Genomic DNA, 19531 nt, shown 5'->3' with positions numbered 1-19531 from the left:
CTTTGTGTCAGTCACTGTAAAATGTGTTCAACATTTGTTATCTGCAATTTCTCTGTATCCACTTTTCCTTGTATGTGTGTTTTCCCTTCACTGTTTCCGTATTTCCCTGCCAGACTGCCCCAGTGCCTGACGCCAAATAACACCGACTCAAGTAAGAAGCAGATTTACTGGTGTTCTGGGACAATGACGGTAGAATTTCCACCGGTAATTTCTACTTGGGCTGCAGCCTCCTGCCTTGCTTCTGGGATTCCCTCTCTCTTCAACATTTTCTCCCTTCCTCTTTAGCTCCTTCAAAACGATTCGGTTTTATGCAAAACATTTAAGCTATTTCTTTGACTCATTACCAATGCCGTAAGAAGGTCTCATCTTCAAAAATAAGCACACACATTAGCGGGGGCGTTCTAAAACCAAGGTAGTTCTCTCTCTCAGAGTTATTCTGCGAGTTTTAGTTATTTAAAAAAATATATCATACACACATTTTCTCGTTTCATCCTCTCAACAACTCATTTCATGGTCTTTCATGTAAGATAGGAATTTGGGGTTCAGTTATTGGTATTATAAAGCTGATTGTTTGGATTCCGAAAATGAAATTATTTAGTGATAAAATACATTCTGTCCTGTTTCTAAATTTTTTGGTTAGAGAATTGGTCAGATGCATTTGAATCATTTCCTATGTGAAACTCAATGCTTTTATATAAGAGAACATAGTTGGATATTTGAAAATTATAACTTCTTATGACTAATTCTCATATTCCTTTAGATATTACTGTATGAGTCTGAGTTCAGTCTAGTTGGAGAAACCACAGAGTAATTTGAACAGGCAAATTTTAATATAAATAATTATTAACTACGATGGGATTGGAGTAACAGAGCATTAGCTAAGAAGAAGTAAAAAGAACCCTAAAGAATATCGAAATAGCAGACATATGAAGCAGCCACTTCCCTTGGGGCTGAGACAGGGCACCCAAGGCTGATTCAGACCTTATCGGATAGGGCAATTGCAGGTTACTGAAAGCAAGGAAGTTGCCATGGTGCCACCAGAACTTGCCAGAAGTCTGTCTACCTTTTGGAGCATGCTGGAAATGTGCTCTCTGGGGACCAGGGAAAGCTGTTCAAGGGGAGGTATCTTACTGGAGGTGCTCTACACAAAACTGCCTGGGAATATGCGGTTGCTGGTCACTAAGTGCTGTGGGCTGCCATGCAAGACCCTGGTGCTGGAGAAAGCCATGTGTACTGCAGGAACTGGATGCTGGAGAAGCCACTCAGGCTGCCAAAGCCTGGACCAGGAAACAAAACCGTTTCTTTCTGCACTGCCTCTCCAGCACCCTCTACAGGCAAACTTTAATGTCATGCCAACAGGCAAAGCAAAAATGTTGAAAGGGCCCAGATGCATCTTTAGGGAGCAGATAAAAAGGTTGAATTTGGAGCTAAAAGGCAATAAACTGATAATTGTCACTGTTATTTTCTGATATTCCAGGAACTAAAAATGTTAGTATGGATATTCACAAAAATACCACACCTCCCAATGCACACTTCCAAGGTGGAAAAACCATTTGTGGTTCAGGCATCCATCAAGTCTAGCATAACGAAGGGAGAAAAAGAAATGAACACAGTAAAACAATACTGATTTACATTAAAAGGAAGAGGCTGGGAGAAGGAGTAGGGAAGATAAAAAGTAGTACAGGATGATATAGGCAGATAATTTTGAGGAGTTTTGAAAAGAGAAAAAGAGTTGGTGAAGTAGTTCTCATGTATAATGTTTTTGTTCTCACATATAATGTAGAATGTTCTCATGTATAATGTGTTTCTTTGGGAAACAGAGTTTAAAAGATTTGAAGATATTTTTATAATATGCAATTTCCATTTGGATTTCTTTTTTGCATGCCAGAAAAAATATTTAAATTAATTTTTCATTAGTCTGGCTGTTGATGTTAGGTTTCTTGTAATACAATTTCATGCTGAGAAAAGCTATAAACAGAACCAGCTATATTTGGGTCACACTGAGCATAACATTTTAAAGCTTTGTGAGTCCATCAGATTTTTAAACATTCAGATGTTTTTCCTTTTACACACCAAGAATAAACATAACAAAACTTAGTCTAATATACTGCACATAAATATTTATTAAATTATTATTTCTACATTTATTATTTCCAATTAGGTTAGTCCTGATACTGTGTGGCAATCTTCTTCTGTTTCTAATTAGTCAGTTTGCCTTCATCAAAGCATGTTTAAAAATCTTCACTACTTTCTTTATGTCCCCAATGTCCATCCTCAAATCCCAAACCCAACTCAGCAGATAGCCTAGTGATTGATACCAGGAGAATAATTCCTTCAGCCTCCTACTTCTGTACCTTTACTCTAAGCTGTATCTTTTATTCATATTTATGTTTCTCCTGCTTCAGAAGCAGCAGCAACTATCCTTCCACCAAACTTAGTCTTTTCTGTGCTCGTGGTTTCATCCTATTCCTTCTTCCCACACATTTTGTTTCAACAATTATGCCCTCATCTCTCCCTCTTGAATCTTGACTCTCTCCTTCTTTCTTTTTTTTTTTATAATACTACTTTTAAATTTATTTATTTATTTACTTATGGCTGTGTTGGGTCTTCGTTTCTGTGCGAGGGCTTTCTCTAGTTGTGGCAAGTGGGGGCCACTCTTCATCGCGGTGCGCGGGCCTCTCACTATCGCGGCCTCTCTTGTTGCGGAGCACAGGCTCCTGACGCGCAGGCTCAGTAGTTGTGGCTCACGGGTCCAGTTGCTCCTCGGCATGTGGGATCTTCCCAGACCAGGGCTCGAACCCGTGTCCCCTGCATTGGCAGGCAGACTCTCAACCACTGCACCACCAGGGAAGCCCTCTCCTTGTTTCTTGACTCTAACTCCTTTGCCTGTACACAGACTTGAAACTTTGGATTCCCTTTCAAAATTTTTCCCTCATCTCTTTCCTTCTTTTGATTTATTTTTTTACAATTCCCATTTAAAGATCATCTATTTACATCCATTTCTTCACCTCCCCAAATTCACTCTTTGTTGAAGAATATCTACCAAGCTCACTTGGTATAGATCAGTTTTCCTTAGCCCAAACACATAGTGCAGTCAAATTGAGCACTCATCACAAAGCTTTTTAAAGAACATTTTTTAAGTATCCTAATCATTGGATATGGTGATTAAAGATGTACATGGCATCAACTATCCATCCCTCCATCCACCACCTTGGTTCCAGAGAAAACTATGATTGTCTAGGCATTCTTTTCCTCACACTGCTTATGAGGTAATGACCTTACCTGGGCCAGAAGATGACTCTGCTGGGCCAGTTGCTAAGGCCTTTGTCTTGGAGAATGTTGGAAAAGTAGGATTGTGTCTCAAGGCATCTTTTGAACAGGATGGATATGATCAGAGCACAGGCATCTTACAATTTTCCTGCTATGTCTAGCTTCATTCAGAGAAGTCCTGACCTCTCCCCATGACTGTTACATCAAAAGTTGGCATCTTCTTTCATCAGTTTAGTCCTTTTTCAAACCGTTACAGAGGAGTTGAATCTTTTTAATACTATTTTATAATTACTTAGGTAGATAAAATGATGTTTTTAAATTAAATGTTATGTGATCTACAAAACTATCTGAAAGTTATTATACGTTTTAAACCAAAAATATTTTATTCTAAACATAGAACAACTTTTCCTTTTCTAATGGGAGGTTATCTAACCATATTTGCTGGTAAAATTCTCTTTTCTAAATTGTTACATGTTCTTTTTTCTTGTCGCTATACTATCCATCCTTGACACACACTCCCCAAGATAGGATAACCCCCAAAAGGACTTTGAGAAATCTCCTGGACACTCCACAATCCAATGCAATCTTCTATCTTCCATCCTTGTTGGAAATAACCTCTCTTTCCCTTCTTTTATGGCACTGAATCACTGTCTTTCATATATTATTGATATTTATGAACATGGCTAATCTCTACAAGTGAATCTTAAAAGCAAAATCCTTATTCTACTCATTATGGGGTAAAAGATCCTTACTATTGGGTAAAAGATCTTGTGGGCAAGATCCTTATTTTACTAACTGTTCTCTGTGCCTAAAATACAGTACCTTACAAATAGCAGGACTTAAAAATATTTGATGAAATAAAGATGTTAAAAAATATTTGATGAGTACATGAAATAATTGGCCATTTATTAAAACTATACATATCCCTCAGTAAATTCATATTTCCTTCTTACTTTCTCATTTCTTTGTCTACATGTTTTAACGTGGGTGTCTATTTAGCCTCTTTGCTTCTGTTTCTATTTTTTTCTTCATTTAGTTTCTATTCCCTTTTTACCTTCATTTTCTCTTCTTTTTCCTCTCGTGCTTGGAAGACACCATTTTAAATGGAATGAAACATTATTTTTATTTGTTTCTTGCAGTTATTCGAGTTCTGCATTTTATCTCAAAACAAATGAGTGATAAAAATAAAACGCTAAACTAAGTTGTCTATTACAAAATTTGGAGAACCTTAACTGATCTTTTCCCATGAAGTTAGTGGCTTTCAATAGAAAAAAATATTTAGTCTAATTAAACACAAGAAACATCAATGTTTCAGAGAAAGATTTGGGATTTATTTGTCAAATGTAATAAATGCTTTGAAAGTTATATTAAGCTGCAATTTTGAACTCAACAGGTTATTTAGCATGAATTGTGCAAAGTCAAGTCATGAAATTATAAATCTGGGTCAAATGCTAAATTTAGTAGTAGAAACCTTGGTGTGGTACTGAATTGATATTAATCTCAGGTGGGCAACCCTGTCCAAGATAACACTAAATTATTTGTTCTGGTCATTTTAGCGTTATAAAAATCCTTACATCTTAGTGAATTAAGATCATTTCCATGCCTGTTAAGAGATTCAGAATGAAAGAACTAACAACCCAACAATCCATTCATCCTATGTGTGTACAATAAAATACAAGCGCTCATTAAAACAAGCAGAAGGCAGGTTTGAAGGAAATATTTAAGCTGAAATAATGCTCATCTTTGGTTCATTATTATTTTATATGTATATAACCGAATTAAACAGTTAAATTTCTTTCATAAATGTCAAAATAATGTCCAGTTTTTAAATTTCATCAAATATATTCAACTTAAATAGTGGTTCAAATGTATTCTAACAACTGCATGGTTAAATATTACTTCCTATAAACAGTCTGTTCCTCTTCTCACCTAGAATGTGGCCTTTAATTTGGATTTTAACTTATAAACTAATAGGGCTCAGCACTATCTAATGTCATCCTCAAATGAGATGCTTATGGGATGATTAATTTCCTGTAGAGAGGGACTTGGTAATACTCTGTGTAGAAAATATCTAAAAATTTTAAAGAATATCTGCAATGCTTTCCATATATATTTCATATTTTATAACCTATGACCTTAAAAAAAGAAGTTTAGAGATTTAGAAACAAATAAAAAACAACCACCATTTGTGCTGGACATAAATTACTGTTCATATGCTACAGTGGAATCTGTCTCTCTCTCTTTTCATGCAATTGCTGGCCTGCTCAGTACAACATTATTATGTTGTTATTTTTTTAATTTGTATACAATTTTAAAGGTTACTTTCTATTTACAGTTATTACAAAATATTGGCTGTATTCCCCATGTTGTACAGTACATCCTTGAGCCTCTCTTACACCCAACAGTTTGTACCTCCCACTCCCCCACCCCTATATTCCACCCCCGTCCACTGCTGGTAACCAGTAATTTGTTCTCTATAGCTGTGAGTCTGCTTCTTTTTTGTTATATGTACTAGTTTGTTGTATTTTTTGTATTCCACATATAAGTGATATCATAGTGTATTTGTCATTCTCTGACTTATTTCATTTAGCATAATGCCCTCCAAGTCCATCCACGTTGCTGCAAATGGCAAAATTTCATTCTTTTTTATAGCTGAGTAGTATTCCATTGTATATATATACACCACATCTTCTTTATCCATTCCTCTGTTGATGGACACTTAGGTTGTTTCCATTATTATATTCTTCTTGAAGATGAAGACAGACTCTAATGAAAATTATATCTACATGACAGACCTACTTAAGTCCTACAGCCACTTAATAAAAAAGTGTTGATCTTTCTATTTATATTGATACCTATCTTTGTATTGCACCTATAGAAGATCTGGACATTAAATCCTTCCTCTAGCTACACTGCATAGCATATTCATAGCAATCATGTTTCACCACAGCTACTACTTACTTCTTGAGATAAGCCCTCTGGGCTAAACATTGAGTGTTTATAATACTCATAATCAAACATAGGTCTAAAATTTACTATTATTATGCTATACCCACAGCTGTGCTTCTAATACTGCTTCTGCTTTTCTGGAAACTCTTACTAATATATTCTATACCTATATTATATTTGGAAATTATACAAGAAACCAAATGCATTTGACAACTACTGGGGGTGTTTCATGCAGTATCCAAAGTCTCATGATAGTTCCTCAAGGTTGTTATTAACTTCCTATAGTCTCAGAGAGATTAAGTAACTTGCTCAAGTCACAAAGCTGGTGGGGATCCAAACCCAAGTTTGTCTCACTTCATGCTCTCCCCATAAAAACAAAGATATAAAATTGTATATCTAGTATGACTAATTAAGTAGAAATTCACAAACTGAAAAAAGACAAACATTCACTTCAAATTAACTTCATAACTCTTAGAAGAAAATAAAATAATTTTCTTGTTTTTTCTTTATTGCTATGATTCGCATAATTGTTTACCAGATTCTGGAAATGAGCACTTTGTTATGCTCAGGGTGCATGAACATTACTTTCCAGGGATGTGCTCTCCGTTCTAGTTCTGAAAACATGAACTATGCTAGACGCTGGGAAGTGACACACGGATTTTGTCTTTGAAAAACAAAGGATGTCTGCTGAAGAGGTGGCAAAGAAGGACTTATACCTGTGTGGAAAGGCATCAGGGTGAGAAAGGATCAGGGTGACCAGAAAATTCTGTAGCAAGAATATTTGGTAGGAAATAACAGTAACACCCAATAAGCAATTTACTTTGGGGCTGAATATTGCTAATTTTCTCACTTCCTATTGTTCTTTCCCATTAGCACCTAAAGGTGTTCTAGTCTCTTACAGCTTAAAAGCAACAATGACAACAAGAAACACCAAATCAATCCTCTTTGGCTTTAGGTTCAACCAACTGAAAACAATGCCAGAAGCCTTCCTTTCCCTAAGCCTTCCCTTTCCGCTCTGATATAGGGACTATTAAATTGCAGAGAGGAAAATATTCACCTCTCTTATGGCGTTTTTCACTTTCAACAGTTGCTCGTGACTTGCACTGATCATCCTGTGGAAAACCATTTCTTACCCATGTTTGTGTTGCCTCAATGCCTTACATTCAAAATATCTGTATAAACTATAAGTTACTGTATCTTAATTTCATATGGTCTGAAGTGATTTCAGAGTTTTGGAAGTAAGCCTTTACATTTCTTATGCCCAAGGTTGGCCAATGATCTATTGGCTTGGAAATGCTTGTTATTGTAAAATTTCCTGACCCCTTTGGGCCTTTCAAACCTGCCTTAAGGTGCATGACTCCAGCCAGTGTACCTGTTCTGTGAGACCCCTGCAATGCCCTTCAGCAAATAGGAGCTACCTTCAAATGTGTAACGTATTCAGTAGATATTTAGCCCACAGCTGATATTACCGCAAATCACTAAACAGGGTCTCCAAATGAAAGGAGCCAGGGAGCCAGAAGCATGAACTATGAGAATGCTAGCGTTGTAAGGAAACTTTGATACCATTTAATACAATCTCTGATTTTCCAGGAAAGCAAACACAAGCCCTGTGAAGTGAGGTTGCTCAGTCACCCAACTAATAGAAGGTTTTGTAGGTACTGAAACTCAGGCATCTAACAGGGTGTCTACCTGTCATGAGCATATTCTGTTAAATGACCTTAAAATGTCCTGAGTATTAAACTGTTCATTAACAATCAAAACGTTAGAATGATTACAATTGTTTTTGAATGCATTGTAGTTTGAGTTCTCAAGTACAATTGCATATTAAGTTTTATGCTACTTGAAACATGTATTTCAAACCTTTGCAGTAGAAATAATATCTCTTTATTGAAAAAAATTACGAGAAAACATAGATGAAAAAAACCTGATATTTGCTGACACCTTAAAAACAGTCTACATATGTTACAGTAGTATATTTAGCTATTTTATGCATTTGGTTTCTTGCATAATTTCCAAAATGTTCTAGAAGACAGCAATACTTTAAATGGAGTCAGCTGGAGTTTTAAAAAGTATTTTAAGAAAACCACAATCATCTGTCCTCTTGACAGAATGTTCTAGAAGACAGCAATACTTTAAATGGAGTTAGCTGGATTTTTAAAAAGTATTTTAAGAAAACCACAATCATCTTCTGTCCTCTTGCATTCTGAAGAGCTCTGATTGGTTAATATTCATCTTTGCTTAGGTCTTAATCAAAAGATTCAAAGCTACTGTTAGATTGAATTTAATTAATCCAAAAACCACAGAAGAATTTAGTTTTCACTCCCTCCAACTTTTTGTTTCTCCTTAGTCATAGGAGGTAACTTTTTGTGGAGCAGACCATCTGTGAGACGGGGTTAAGTGTGGGTTAAAATGGTCAGCTGTGGTTCTGTCTTGATCATGTGGTTCTTCCATGACAAAAGAGGCTGTTTGTTTGCTGGGAGAATTCTGTTGTGTTGGGCCCTGTGTCTATCTCCAAATGATCGCACTTAGTTCAGGAACACTGACAATGTCCCAGACACAGAGAGGTTACTCTTCTCCTTAGGACTAGGGAGTGGTAGAGGTAGGCATTTTCTATTTATTCTCTAATGACATCCAGCATCTGCTGCCTGCTCAACCCTGTGTGAACCCTGGACATCTCCACTGACACAGGTAATCTTCTGTGTATTCATAACTAGCCTGGATTTAGCCTCCATTCTTGTTAGGTAATTTTTGAGCATAGTGTTATGTTCATGGAGGGAAAGCTGTGGAAGTAAGCCTTAACCTGCCTGATGGCTGCTTCTCAATAATACCTTGCCTTTCATGCTGCTTCATATTTTTCAAAGTGCTTTCATATATACACATATATGACTTAATCACAAAAACTGGGCAAGTGGTGTGGGAAGTGTACTCCCTGAAAATCCCCCTGACCTTGAGTGTGGGCAGGACCTGTGAGTATGATGGGATTACAGTTAAGACTGCCTTAGCAGACTTGAGAGAGTCTCCTGCTGGCCGTGAAGAAGCAAATAGCTGTGAGAGGCCCCGTGAGCAGGCCACGTGGTGAGGGTGCCCTTTGGAGCTTAGACTGATTCCCCAGTAGACAGCTAGTAAGAAAACAGGAATCCTAGTCTTCAGCTGCAAGGAGGTGACAGCCAGCAACCTGAAAGAGCTTGGAAGTGATTCTTCCCCCAGTGTATCTGGATGAGAACATCATCTGGCTGACACCTTGATTTCGGCCTTCTGAGACACTGAGCAGAGGACCCCGCCTTGACCTCTGGCCTACAGAACATGTGCAATAATAAATGGGTGTTGTTTGAAGCCACTAAATTTGTGGTAATTTGTTATGAAGCAATAGAAAGCTAATAAAAGCAAAGGCAGATAATACCATAACCATTTCACCAACAAGGAGACTAATTCAGAGAGATGAACTGATTTGCTTAATTTTATTCTGAAAATTACTGACAGGACTGAGGTTAGTACCTCAGATCCTCATTTATACCTGAGCATTCTTTCCAGTGTACTATAATGCTCCACACTAAAGAGTTTTACTGGTAGCTTTTCTTTACCTCTGCCCACTAACAAGGTAGAAATTGAAAGTATAATATATTGTCTTCTTGCATACAGCTCAACACAGAGTAAAGCAATGATTTTTATTAATTCTCACATCAGTTCTGTAGTATAATGAAAACAATAATCAAAATCATGTTAAATGTCAAGTTGATAATATTTTAAAAGAATCTTGAATCAAATGTCAATCTTCATCACTAAACAAACAATATTCTGAATAGTTAAGATCAGGAAATGTCATTGGTAATTCTACCCACTTTTTGTATTGCTTCTTTGGTAAATTATTTTTGAAAACCACTACAAAATTCTTTATTTTGAGACAAGGCAAATCTAGGCCTTTGTGCACCATCATCGTTCCCCAAGCCTGGAAAACAAAAGAGAGAGCAAGAGGAAAATTTAAATGCACATTCACGGGCTTCCCTGGTGGCACAGTGGTTAAGAATCCGCCTGCCAATGCAGGGGACATGGGTTCGAACCCTGGTCTCGGAAGATCCCACATGCCGTGGAGCAACTAAGCCCGTGTGAGCCACAACTACTGAGCCTGTGCTCTAGAGCCCGTGAGCCACAACTACTGAGCCTGCGAGCCACAACTACTGAAGCCCGCGTGCCACAACTACTGAAGCCCGCGTGCCTAGAGCCCATGCTCCGCAACAAGAGAAGCCACCGCAATGAGAAGCCCTCGCACCACAACGAAGAGTAGCCCCCTCTTGCCGCAGATAAAGCCCGCGCACAGCAACGAAGACCCAGTGCAGCCAAAGATAAATAAATAAATAAATATTTTTTTAAAAAAGAGCACATTCAATTAAGAATTTTTTTTGGCCAAAGTAAAATTAAGCCCACAGCAATTTACTTACTTGGCCACATTCTTTGCAGATTATCTCTCCATTTGTTTGATAGTCAGCAAACTTTGTTTGCAGTGCTTTGTTTCCTCTCACAATGTACAGTTTCCTAAAATTATCAAGGAGTCAGAATCACCCCTGAGAATTCACACAGGACCAGTATGCAGCACACGGTACGCATTGCTGGGCTTGCCACTTGTCCACATGCATGCACCAGCCAGCACCTCATCCCTTCTTCCAGATCATCAGGCACCTCTCAAGGGATATGTTGCCTTTTGTAGCTTCTTTCAAGTCTGCTGATTACTTTAACTAGACTTAAGTTGTTCAAGAAGTTGAGAACAAATATGAGCATTCACAAACTGATGTGCCTTGGTTGAAAGTGGCTTTCACTTCTCCTTTCCTGCCCCAGTGCATGTATTTGAAAAATGGACACGAAGTAGGGTTTATAATTTGGGGGCTGAGAAAGAAAAGTTCTGAAAAATAATGAATCTCACTTGTACTATTTTGGAAGAACATTTACAATACAACCTGCTTCATCCCTTATAAAGAAACTTAAAATTAAGTCTTTCTGGACTTACTTGAACTCTGGTGTCATATTGACATGGTGCATCTTTTCAATTACATGGATATCTTCTCCAGAGCAGGCTAGCACACTACAGTTTTTACAGAGAAAACTTATTAATGATGGGTTGTCCTTGAACTGCTTTGCAATACTTCTCTTGATTTTCATTTTCTTTTCCAATATACTTTGCATCTGTAATTCCAAAATCTGCATCAAGAAAAGAATATTCAATGTGGTCTTTTTCATAGTTTCACTGAAGTAAGTCTCCTGGAATTCAGAGATCTTAGACAGTTATGAAAATGTACACTTGACTCATGAAATTCTACACTTGGTCTAGAAATAGAAGTAATGAGGTGATGGCCCTCAAAGAATTTAGTATAGAATCTTCTCCTGTAATCACAGAAATATGGAATCCTCAGGTGTTCAAAACACAGCCCATTCCATTTTAGAAAAGTTCTGTTGTGAGAAAGTCTTTGGCAATATTAAAAAAAAAAAAAATCCCTCTAACCCCCACCTCCGTTAGTTTTAATTATGTCTCATAAAATAAGTCTAATTTTTCTTCCACATGGAGTCCCTTTAAAGAACTAAACACTGTTACTTCGTCACCCTTAGTCGTTTCTTATCCATGATAAGCCCCCGGTTTCTTTCATTTTTCTTCATATGTTGTAATTTCCAGACTCTTAGCTATCTTTATCTCCTCTATACATTTGTGACAGAAAATACTAGTTTCCCACTCAGCAGCCATTCTTCGTAGGAACAGAACTATAATTTTATTCTGAGTGGAAATATGCCAGCTAAATGAGGACATTTCCAAACCAGTGGCCTTTGAGACATAAGAAGATGTTGAGTGAAATTTCCAGGAAAGTTCCATAAGTATCAGATAGTTGGCATGGGCACTGTTGCCTTTTCCATCTTCCTCTTCCTTCCTTCTTAGAGTGAACATGCAGCAGCTGAAATTCTAAAAGCTTTGACCTTGAGAATGGAAGCCAAATAATAAAGGGCAGAGAAGAGAGAGGAGTTTTGGCTTCCTCATGACGTCATGGAGCGATTGTATGGGTCTAGATTGCCCACTGCCCACATTCTTTATATGAGAGAACAAGTCCTTAAATTTTTATATCCCCCATTCTGTGGCTAGTAGAAAACTTATCAATATTTCATAACAGAGAAAATATAGTTTATGAGAGATATAAAACTTGAGGTAGGGACTGGCCAGTTCTCATACCTATACAATTTCACAATAGAAAACCTAGTTCTTAAATAATTTATCTCCAAACTAAACCTCTCAGAGATGACAAATTTATATTAAGTTGTGGAGGAAGCCATTGTTTTCCTTAAGATCGAAGGAAAGTTTTCAGTAAAAGTAAACTATAGTGCTGAGGAGCAAAGCTGAATGGCCCATCTCTTTGGCTCTCGCCTCTGTGTTTTAGACCTTGATTTGAGGCAGCCATATTTAGCACAGAAAAGAGAACAAAACCTTGCAAGTGAGCCTGCAGGCTATGACATAGTTTAATCAGACAAGTATGAAGACTAATTTCCCACGTAAATTATAACAATGTAATGAATTGAAGTATTATTCTGTTCTTTAAAAGTTTAATTAGGTTGTTCTTGCAAGCTATTTACAGGTCAGCGAGCTGGTGCAAAGATGATTTGGCATATAGGAACAGATACATGTGGGCAATTAAGAAACACCTATGAGCTCGACACAAAAAAAGACAACAAAACCAAGGTCAGTGTTTGGATATGTAATCAGGACACCGGAAACCAAAAGAGTAGCTCTAAACTAGTAAAGAATATGAAACAATTAGAGGGGCAAAAAGAGAAAAGAGATCATAACAAATATATGGGAGGCACAGCTATGATCAAAGCCCAAATAAAATGTAAAAATGTGGCAAATGTTGTTGGGTGAAGGCCAGGGAACATGTTTAACATCTTCAACTTGCTCCTAGGAGGCTGATTTGATTGAAGAAGCTTTCAGTTATGTATAAACTCAGTATAGAACATGGAGAATAAACCTCCCCTTATGTGTCAACTCTCACCATTCATTAGTGGTTGCCTGAAAGTTGTGTTGAGGAGGTTCTTAAGTCAGAAGAAAGGAGTGCTTTGACCTGGTGGCAATGGGTGCTGGGGGCTTTGTACAGAGTAGTGGTGGCATATACCCCACGTCATTGCCATCCCTTCTCTGGGTTTGTCTACCTGGAGTAGTTTCAGGAGAGTAGGTCTCTTAGCCAAAGGAGACCTAAAAATATAGTCCATTCCAGGGCCCCCAACGGGACTGGGTCTTTTTCTAGAGATTATCTGGAAAAATGTGACTCATAAACTCCAGAGATGGTTCTAGAGTTTATACAAAACAGCAGGTCTTGAAACATCAACCTTTGAAAACATCCCACTTGACTGATTTATTTAGGACTTTAAATGTAAAACAATAACTTTCCAGGGGTATTATATGGCCACAAATGTTTGATCTGACACCACAAAATGTTTGGTTTGCCTTATATTTAAAGGGGTTTTAAAATATAAATTCATGTAGAAACCTGGCCAGGAAACCTTGGAGTTGGTTATAGCAATGCACACCAATTTGAAAGCATCCCTTTTGTGAAACTCTATTTAGGGTAGAGCCAATTCCAATGTTAAGAAACTAACATTCACACCCATATGCAAGGGTGTGAATTTTCTTCTAAATGGATTGTTTGCTATTATAGTAGTTACAGTCTTTAATTCAGTGGTATGGGGGATTTCCTGAAATATTGTAGAAATACATTCTTCCTTCGCTGCATTCCTCTCACAACTCAAATGACTCCATGTTAGTAAACTGAGATGCAGCTAGATGATATATGATGTATTTTCTTACCATTCAGGGCTAGCCTCAATGTCTCTCCCTCTAAGAAGCCTTTCCCAAACACCTAACCTAAAGTGCCCATCTAGAAGCTTGTTTCACATTGTCCTGTTCTAATTCTCCAGCTCTTCTTTCCATTCGATGTATTAGTTGCCTTATTTCTGTTTATTATTGTTTCCCCTCCTCAAATCTCACCACGTACGTACTCGAATATAAGTTTCATGCAGCAGAGGTCTATCTGCGTTGCTTGCCGCTATGTTCTGTTTCTACACTGTTGCCTGACACACAGTAGGCACTTCACAGATATATCTGGAATGAAACAATTGTGCCTGTCCAGATTAGACCAGACCAAAATGACCAGGTAGGGTTGAACGAGTGAGTTGCACTAGTCTTTCTGGATTAGGGACAATGTATGTTTATATTATCAACGGCTCCCTGACAATTTCTGCCCACCATGGATCTTGATTCTTTGTATGTGAATCTGGACTCAGCATAGCTCATCAAACTGGAATTTATAATTCAGCACAATTTCTGTCTAGAGACTTAGCCACAGAGATATCAATGGTAACCACAGGCAGCCATTTTAAAGGGAAAACCAAAATTCAGAGTTGGCCCAAAACAATACCTTATGAGTGTACTCCTCTGGTTTCATATTCTGAACACGGTCTATAGCTTTATACATCATCTTCTCTCGGAAATCATTAACTGCCTCACGTTCAATAACTCCTGAGCCTCTTTGGGCAACCAGGACGTAGGTGCTCTCGTCAGCTCTGGCTCGCCCACGGGCCTGAGAACAGAAAGAAATCAAGTCACTGAAGGACTATATGCCTGGCTGTGAATGCTCCCGTTTTTGTCCTGGAATGATATTCACTGCTCAGTATCCCAACCTCAAATGATCCCTCTATTCTCTGTAAAGTTAATTCTTTTTCATTCTTTCTTAGTCGGCTACTTCAAACTCAAAATGCACCTTAATGCAGAAAAAATGTCCTAGAATGAGGGTGGTTAAGTCCCCACACCAGCCCTCAAAAGCTTCAATAACACAAGACCGTCTTGTCCCGCCTTTCTGTTCCCCGGGGCACCCCTCTCAAACCCTGTGAACCGTCATCAGTGATTTGGGCTGGGGGAGTCCCACTGCCCCCCACCCCGTAGGAGGGATGAACGGGGAGAAGGGCATCTCTGACGTTGCCGCCAGAGCTGTAGAGAGTGCGGCTCTGCTCCTAGCATCCTACCCTCAATGCTGAGCACATATTTCCATGAAATCATGCTCAACATGGTGGTACATTTCTATAGTCTTCTGTATAAAGTGATAATATTTAGGTACATTTTCAGTAACAGAAAATGTTATGGCCTTGCCCAGGAACCTCACTATCAACTATAATATCATCCTCATGAAAAATGCATTCTGAGTAGTGAGGCACTGAATAACACATGGACTCCTGAAATCCAAGTATTTCTTAATTTGGTGGCTGTCTGGTTATCTGGTTGATGTCTCTTTTTGTAGGAAAACAGATATATTTTTAAAACTATGTGTGCTGTTTTACTAAAAGAAAACAAAACAAGAACACAAAATCAAAAATTAACATAATCGAGGTATTTGAATGTACCTGGACCATGGCTATTTCGTTAGTGACGAGACCGTAACGGATAACGATATTACATTCTTTAATATCCAGACCTTCTTCTGCCACTGTGGTAGCGATAAGCAGATTTATTTTTCCCGTGCGAAATTTACTAATGACTTCTTTTTGTTCATTCTGAAGAAACATTTTAGTAAATTAAATGTTGTAACACTAAACACATTAAAATCTTCTAATTAGGAAAAGAAATATTAAATTGCAACTGGTCAGTGTAAATTAAAGGATTAAATCATCCACGGATTTGCTGCCATCTGTTTTTGGCATTGAACAAAGACATGATGGTGAGACAACATTTGATTTCCAATCTGGGATTACTACACAATGACAAAAATATTTCCATCCTCCAGTCTGGAGGTGGGAAGGCCATCGTTTATGCCAAGGAAACAAATTGATGGGTGACTTGGGAGGAAGAAAGGAGGTGCTTTCAGTTGAGAAGAGGATCCAGCAATGAGAAACTAAAATAGGCTTTGCTTTTTACTATTGATACATTAATTTCAGGCTCTTTAACAGAGGAGAAGATGCAGTGACAATTTTAAAGATAGTAGAATTTTGAATCACAGAGAAAATACACACGGTATACTGCATTTGGTCATTTTAAGAGACGTTCAAGCAAAAAAAAAAAAAAAAGAAAGAAATATTCCTGGAAGAAACTGAAAACATTGGCTGCCTCCAGTGAGGGGAGCTGGGAGACTGGAGGACAGTGGTACATCCTGTACCTTATTAATTTTGAAAGAGGTAAATATATTATCTGTTCAAAAGGATATAAATAAAAATGAAAGAATAAGTTATTAAAAACGTAATTAAAACAGCTATATTTGTGAAAAAATCTGAATTTTGAAAGTTAATATGGGTAAAGAAATCAAATATGCACTCTGGTCCTTGCGTAGGAGGAATGATTGAGCATAATCCTAGCTTGACGTGGCCAGTGGAGTTTTATTTTCATAACCATTCTTATCAAAGCTGTTGGTCCAGTGGCCTTTGGTGCACATTCACCCTATCTTTTGCCCCCAAACATTAAACAAAAATACACCTGTCAGACAAACTGTATGTTCTCCTATTCCCATCCCTTTCTTTTCAGAGGCAGCATGTCAGGTGTCTTTATTTGACTTCTAGCTGCTGGAGAATCCTGCAGAAAGATCGCTCTCCAGTCTTCTCTGATAATTTCTCCTTCTTGCACTCATATCCACTGATAAAAACTTACATGTCTTTGGATTTTAGCAGATGTTTGTGCCTTCATTCACAGGAGTAACTTTAATAAGGAAAATTTCAGACACAGTGTCAGACCCTCAAATCATATCACATAGATGCCTAACTCCTCTTCCAATAAGTCCAGCTCAGTTTACAGGTAGGGATGTGGGGAGTGAGGAAGGGGGCATGTTCTAAATTTTGGCATGCAGCCACCAAGTCTGAAATGGGTAAGGAGCAAAAAGTAGCTTGAATGCATACCTTCCATTTGTACCCCATCTCTTTTCAAAGAGGAGCTGAGGCCACATAAAATCAAAGTCTTAACACTAAAGCTAATAGAATAAAAACCTAAAAACAGGACCAAAAGTGAAAGAGTATAGGTGTATTACTTGCAAGGATTAACACATAGGCTGAGAAAATGAACTTCAATTTTGCCTGTGAGCTTCCTGGAAGCTAGGGCAAAAAGGGAAACATATTAAGTAAACCAACTCTCATCATAAAAAAGGATGTAAACTCCTTATCCAAGGAAAACAGTGCCTTCTCTGGCATAAACTTTAGAGGCAACTTTAACGTGAGTACGTGTAGAGAGTATACTGAGAGTTATGGTGGACAATTTCAAGAATGACTTTTTTCAGCAAACATTAAAACAGATTTAATTTGCTCCAGTGGACCAAATGATGATGAACATAACAGAACTGAAGTGTCCCCTTGTCCAGCAAGACTGAGGACCAATATGACTTCAGAAGAACATTTTACTCTAACAAGCTATCCTGGTTTCACCCATGCTTATAATCTCTATGACTGTCTTTTTTTCTCTCCCAAGTGTTTTTTTAATACTGTGCACAAAAGTAGTATAATGAATTGAAAACAAAACAAAACAAATCTTAAAAAGGAAAAGAAAATCTCTCATAGTCCCAAATCTCTAACACATCAAATGTCTTAATTTTTCCAAGTTCCCTTCAAGATCTCATTCTATGCAAACATGTTTTACATAATTCTAATTATAATGCACACATTTTTGTGGGAATTTGATTTTTCCACTTGATATTATATTGTAATTGTTTTCCCATTTTGTTACTAAGTTTAAATGTCAATCATTTTTTGCAAAGGAAACTCAATCTAGAAAGTTCCTCCAAGAATGTGGAAAAAAATGATTCCTAGAACAATGGTTAGCCTATCAAATACCACAGATTGATTGCTATTAAACAATTTTCTTTCAAGAACAAGTGTTTCATTCCATTAAAGTATTGGTGGGTTGGTGGGAAGATTGATGAAAAAAGACTACAACTAAACTGGGAAGAGAAATAACGGCATAAGGAGAAAAAAATCCAAAAGGATGGTTTCACCTGTGTCATGGGCTTGAACTCACTGCTGTGTCCAGCTCCAATCAGATGGTGGGCTTTGACTCCTACTTCTGCAAATTTTTCATTTTCAGTAATCCACTGGGAAAGGGCATATGCACTTTGTCGCGTTTTCGTGAAAATTATTCCTCGTGCGGATTCCTCGGCCCTTGTATATTGTTCCATTATGGTGTTTCTCAATTTGGTCAGCTTTTCATTTTCATGTTCTGGGTTTACAGCCAGCTTTTTCAACATTTTCTTATTTTCTTTAAGAAATAATTAGTTTATTTATTTTCTTTTTTATTGACGTATACTTGATTTACAATGTTGTGTTAGTTTCCGGTATACAGTACAGTGATTCAGTTATATATATGTAAGTATGATATATATATATATTCTTTCTCAGGTTCTTTTCCATTATGGTTTATTACAAGATATTGAATACAATATTACAAGATATTGAATATAGTTCCCTGTGCTACACTGTAGGACCTTCTTATTTACCTATTTTATAAATAGTAGTTTGTATCTGCTCATCCCAAACTCCTAATTTATCCCTCTCCCACTACCTTTCCCCTTTGGTAACCATAAGTTTGTTTTCTATGTCTGTGAGTCTGTTTCTGTTTTATAAATAAGTTCCTTTGTATCATATTTGAGATTCCACATATAAGTGGTATCATATAATTATTTGTCTTTCTGTCTGACTTACTTCACTTAGTATGATAATCTCTAGGTCCATCCATGTTGCTGCAAATGGCATTTTTTTCATTCTTTTTTATGGATGAGTAGTATTCCATTATCTATATATATCTATATCTATCATCTATCTATCTATACCACATCTTTTGTATCCATTCATCTATTGATGGACTTTTAGGTTTCTTCCATGTCTTGGCTATTATAAATAGTGCTGCTATGAACATTGCGGTGTTTGCATCTTTCAGAATTAGAGTTTTCTCTGGATATATGCCCAGGAGTGGGATTGCTGGATCATATAGTAACTCTATTTTTAGATTTTTGAGGAGCTTCCATATTGTTCTCCATAGTGGCTGCACCAATTTACATTCTCACCAGCAGTGTAGGAGGGCTCTCTTTTCTCCACACCCTCTCCAGCATTTACTATTTGTAGACTTTTTAATGATGGCCATTCTGACTGCGTGAGGTGATACCTCATTACAGTTTTGATTTGCAAGAAATAATTAGTTTAAATTAGTAAAATATGTGAATAACTAACTGGAAGATTTTATATAATGAAGTACTAAGATGTTCAACTACAGTTAGTCTTGTGCCATAACTAATAATTAGGCTAGTTTTTAAGATAAATTTATTGTAGT

The 19531-nt window shown here is 37.4% G+C and overlaps 1 protein-coding gene and 1 long non-coding RNA gene across 4 annotated transcripts in view; one reads left to right on the top strand and one right to left on the bottom strand.

Moving 5' to 3' along the window:
* The window catches only part of LOC309630291, a 36815-nt gene that overhangs the window by 10816 nt on the left and 6468 nt on the right, over nucleotides 1-19531 (top strand). The window lies entirely within an intron of this gene.
* Nucleotides 9664-19531, bottom strand: part of IFIH1 (interferon induced with helicase C domain 1) — a 55926-nt gene continuing 46058 nt past the window's right edge. The window contains exons 11-16 of one of the 2 annotated variants that reach the window (XM_082395278.1): nucleotides 18204-18463; nucleotides 15640-15789; nucleotides 14661-14822; nucleotides 11219-11409; nucleotides 10656-10749; nucleotides 9664-10165 (exon numbers count right to left, since the gene is read on the bottom strand). In XM_082395278.1, the coding sequence (XP_082251404.1) occupies nucleotides 9986-10165; nucleotides 10656-10749; nucleotides 11219-11409; nucleotides 14661-14822; nucleotides 15640-15789; nucleotides 18204-18463 (1037 nt within the window). In that variant the 3' untranslated portion in view covers nucleotides 9664-9985. The other variant, XM_082395279.1, reaches the window with a different exon arrangement.

Source organism: Balaenoptera borealis (assembly GCF_965194805.1).
Source record: "Balaenoptera borealis genome assembly, chromosome: 6".
In the NCBI taxonomy this organism is placed as follows: Eukaryota; Metazoa; Chordata; class Mammalia; order Artiodactyla; family Balaenopteridae; genus Balaenoptera; species Balaenoptera borealis.
Note: the sequence above shows the minus strand (reverse complement) of the source record. Positions and strands in the feature narration are given on the sequence as shown.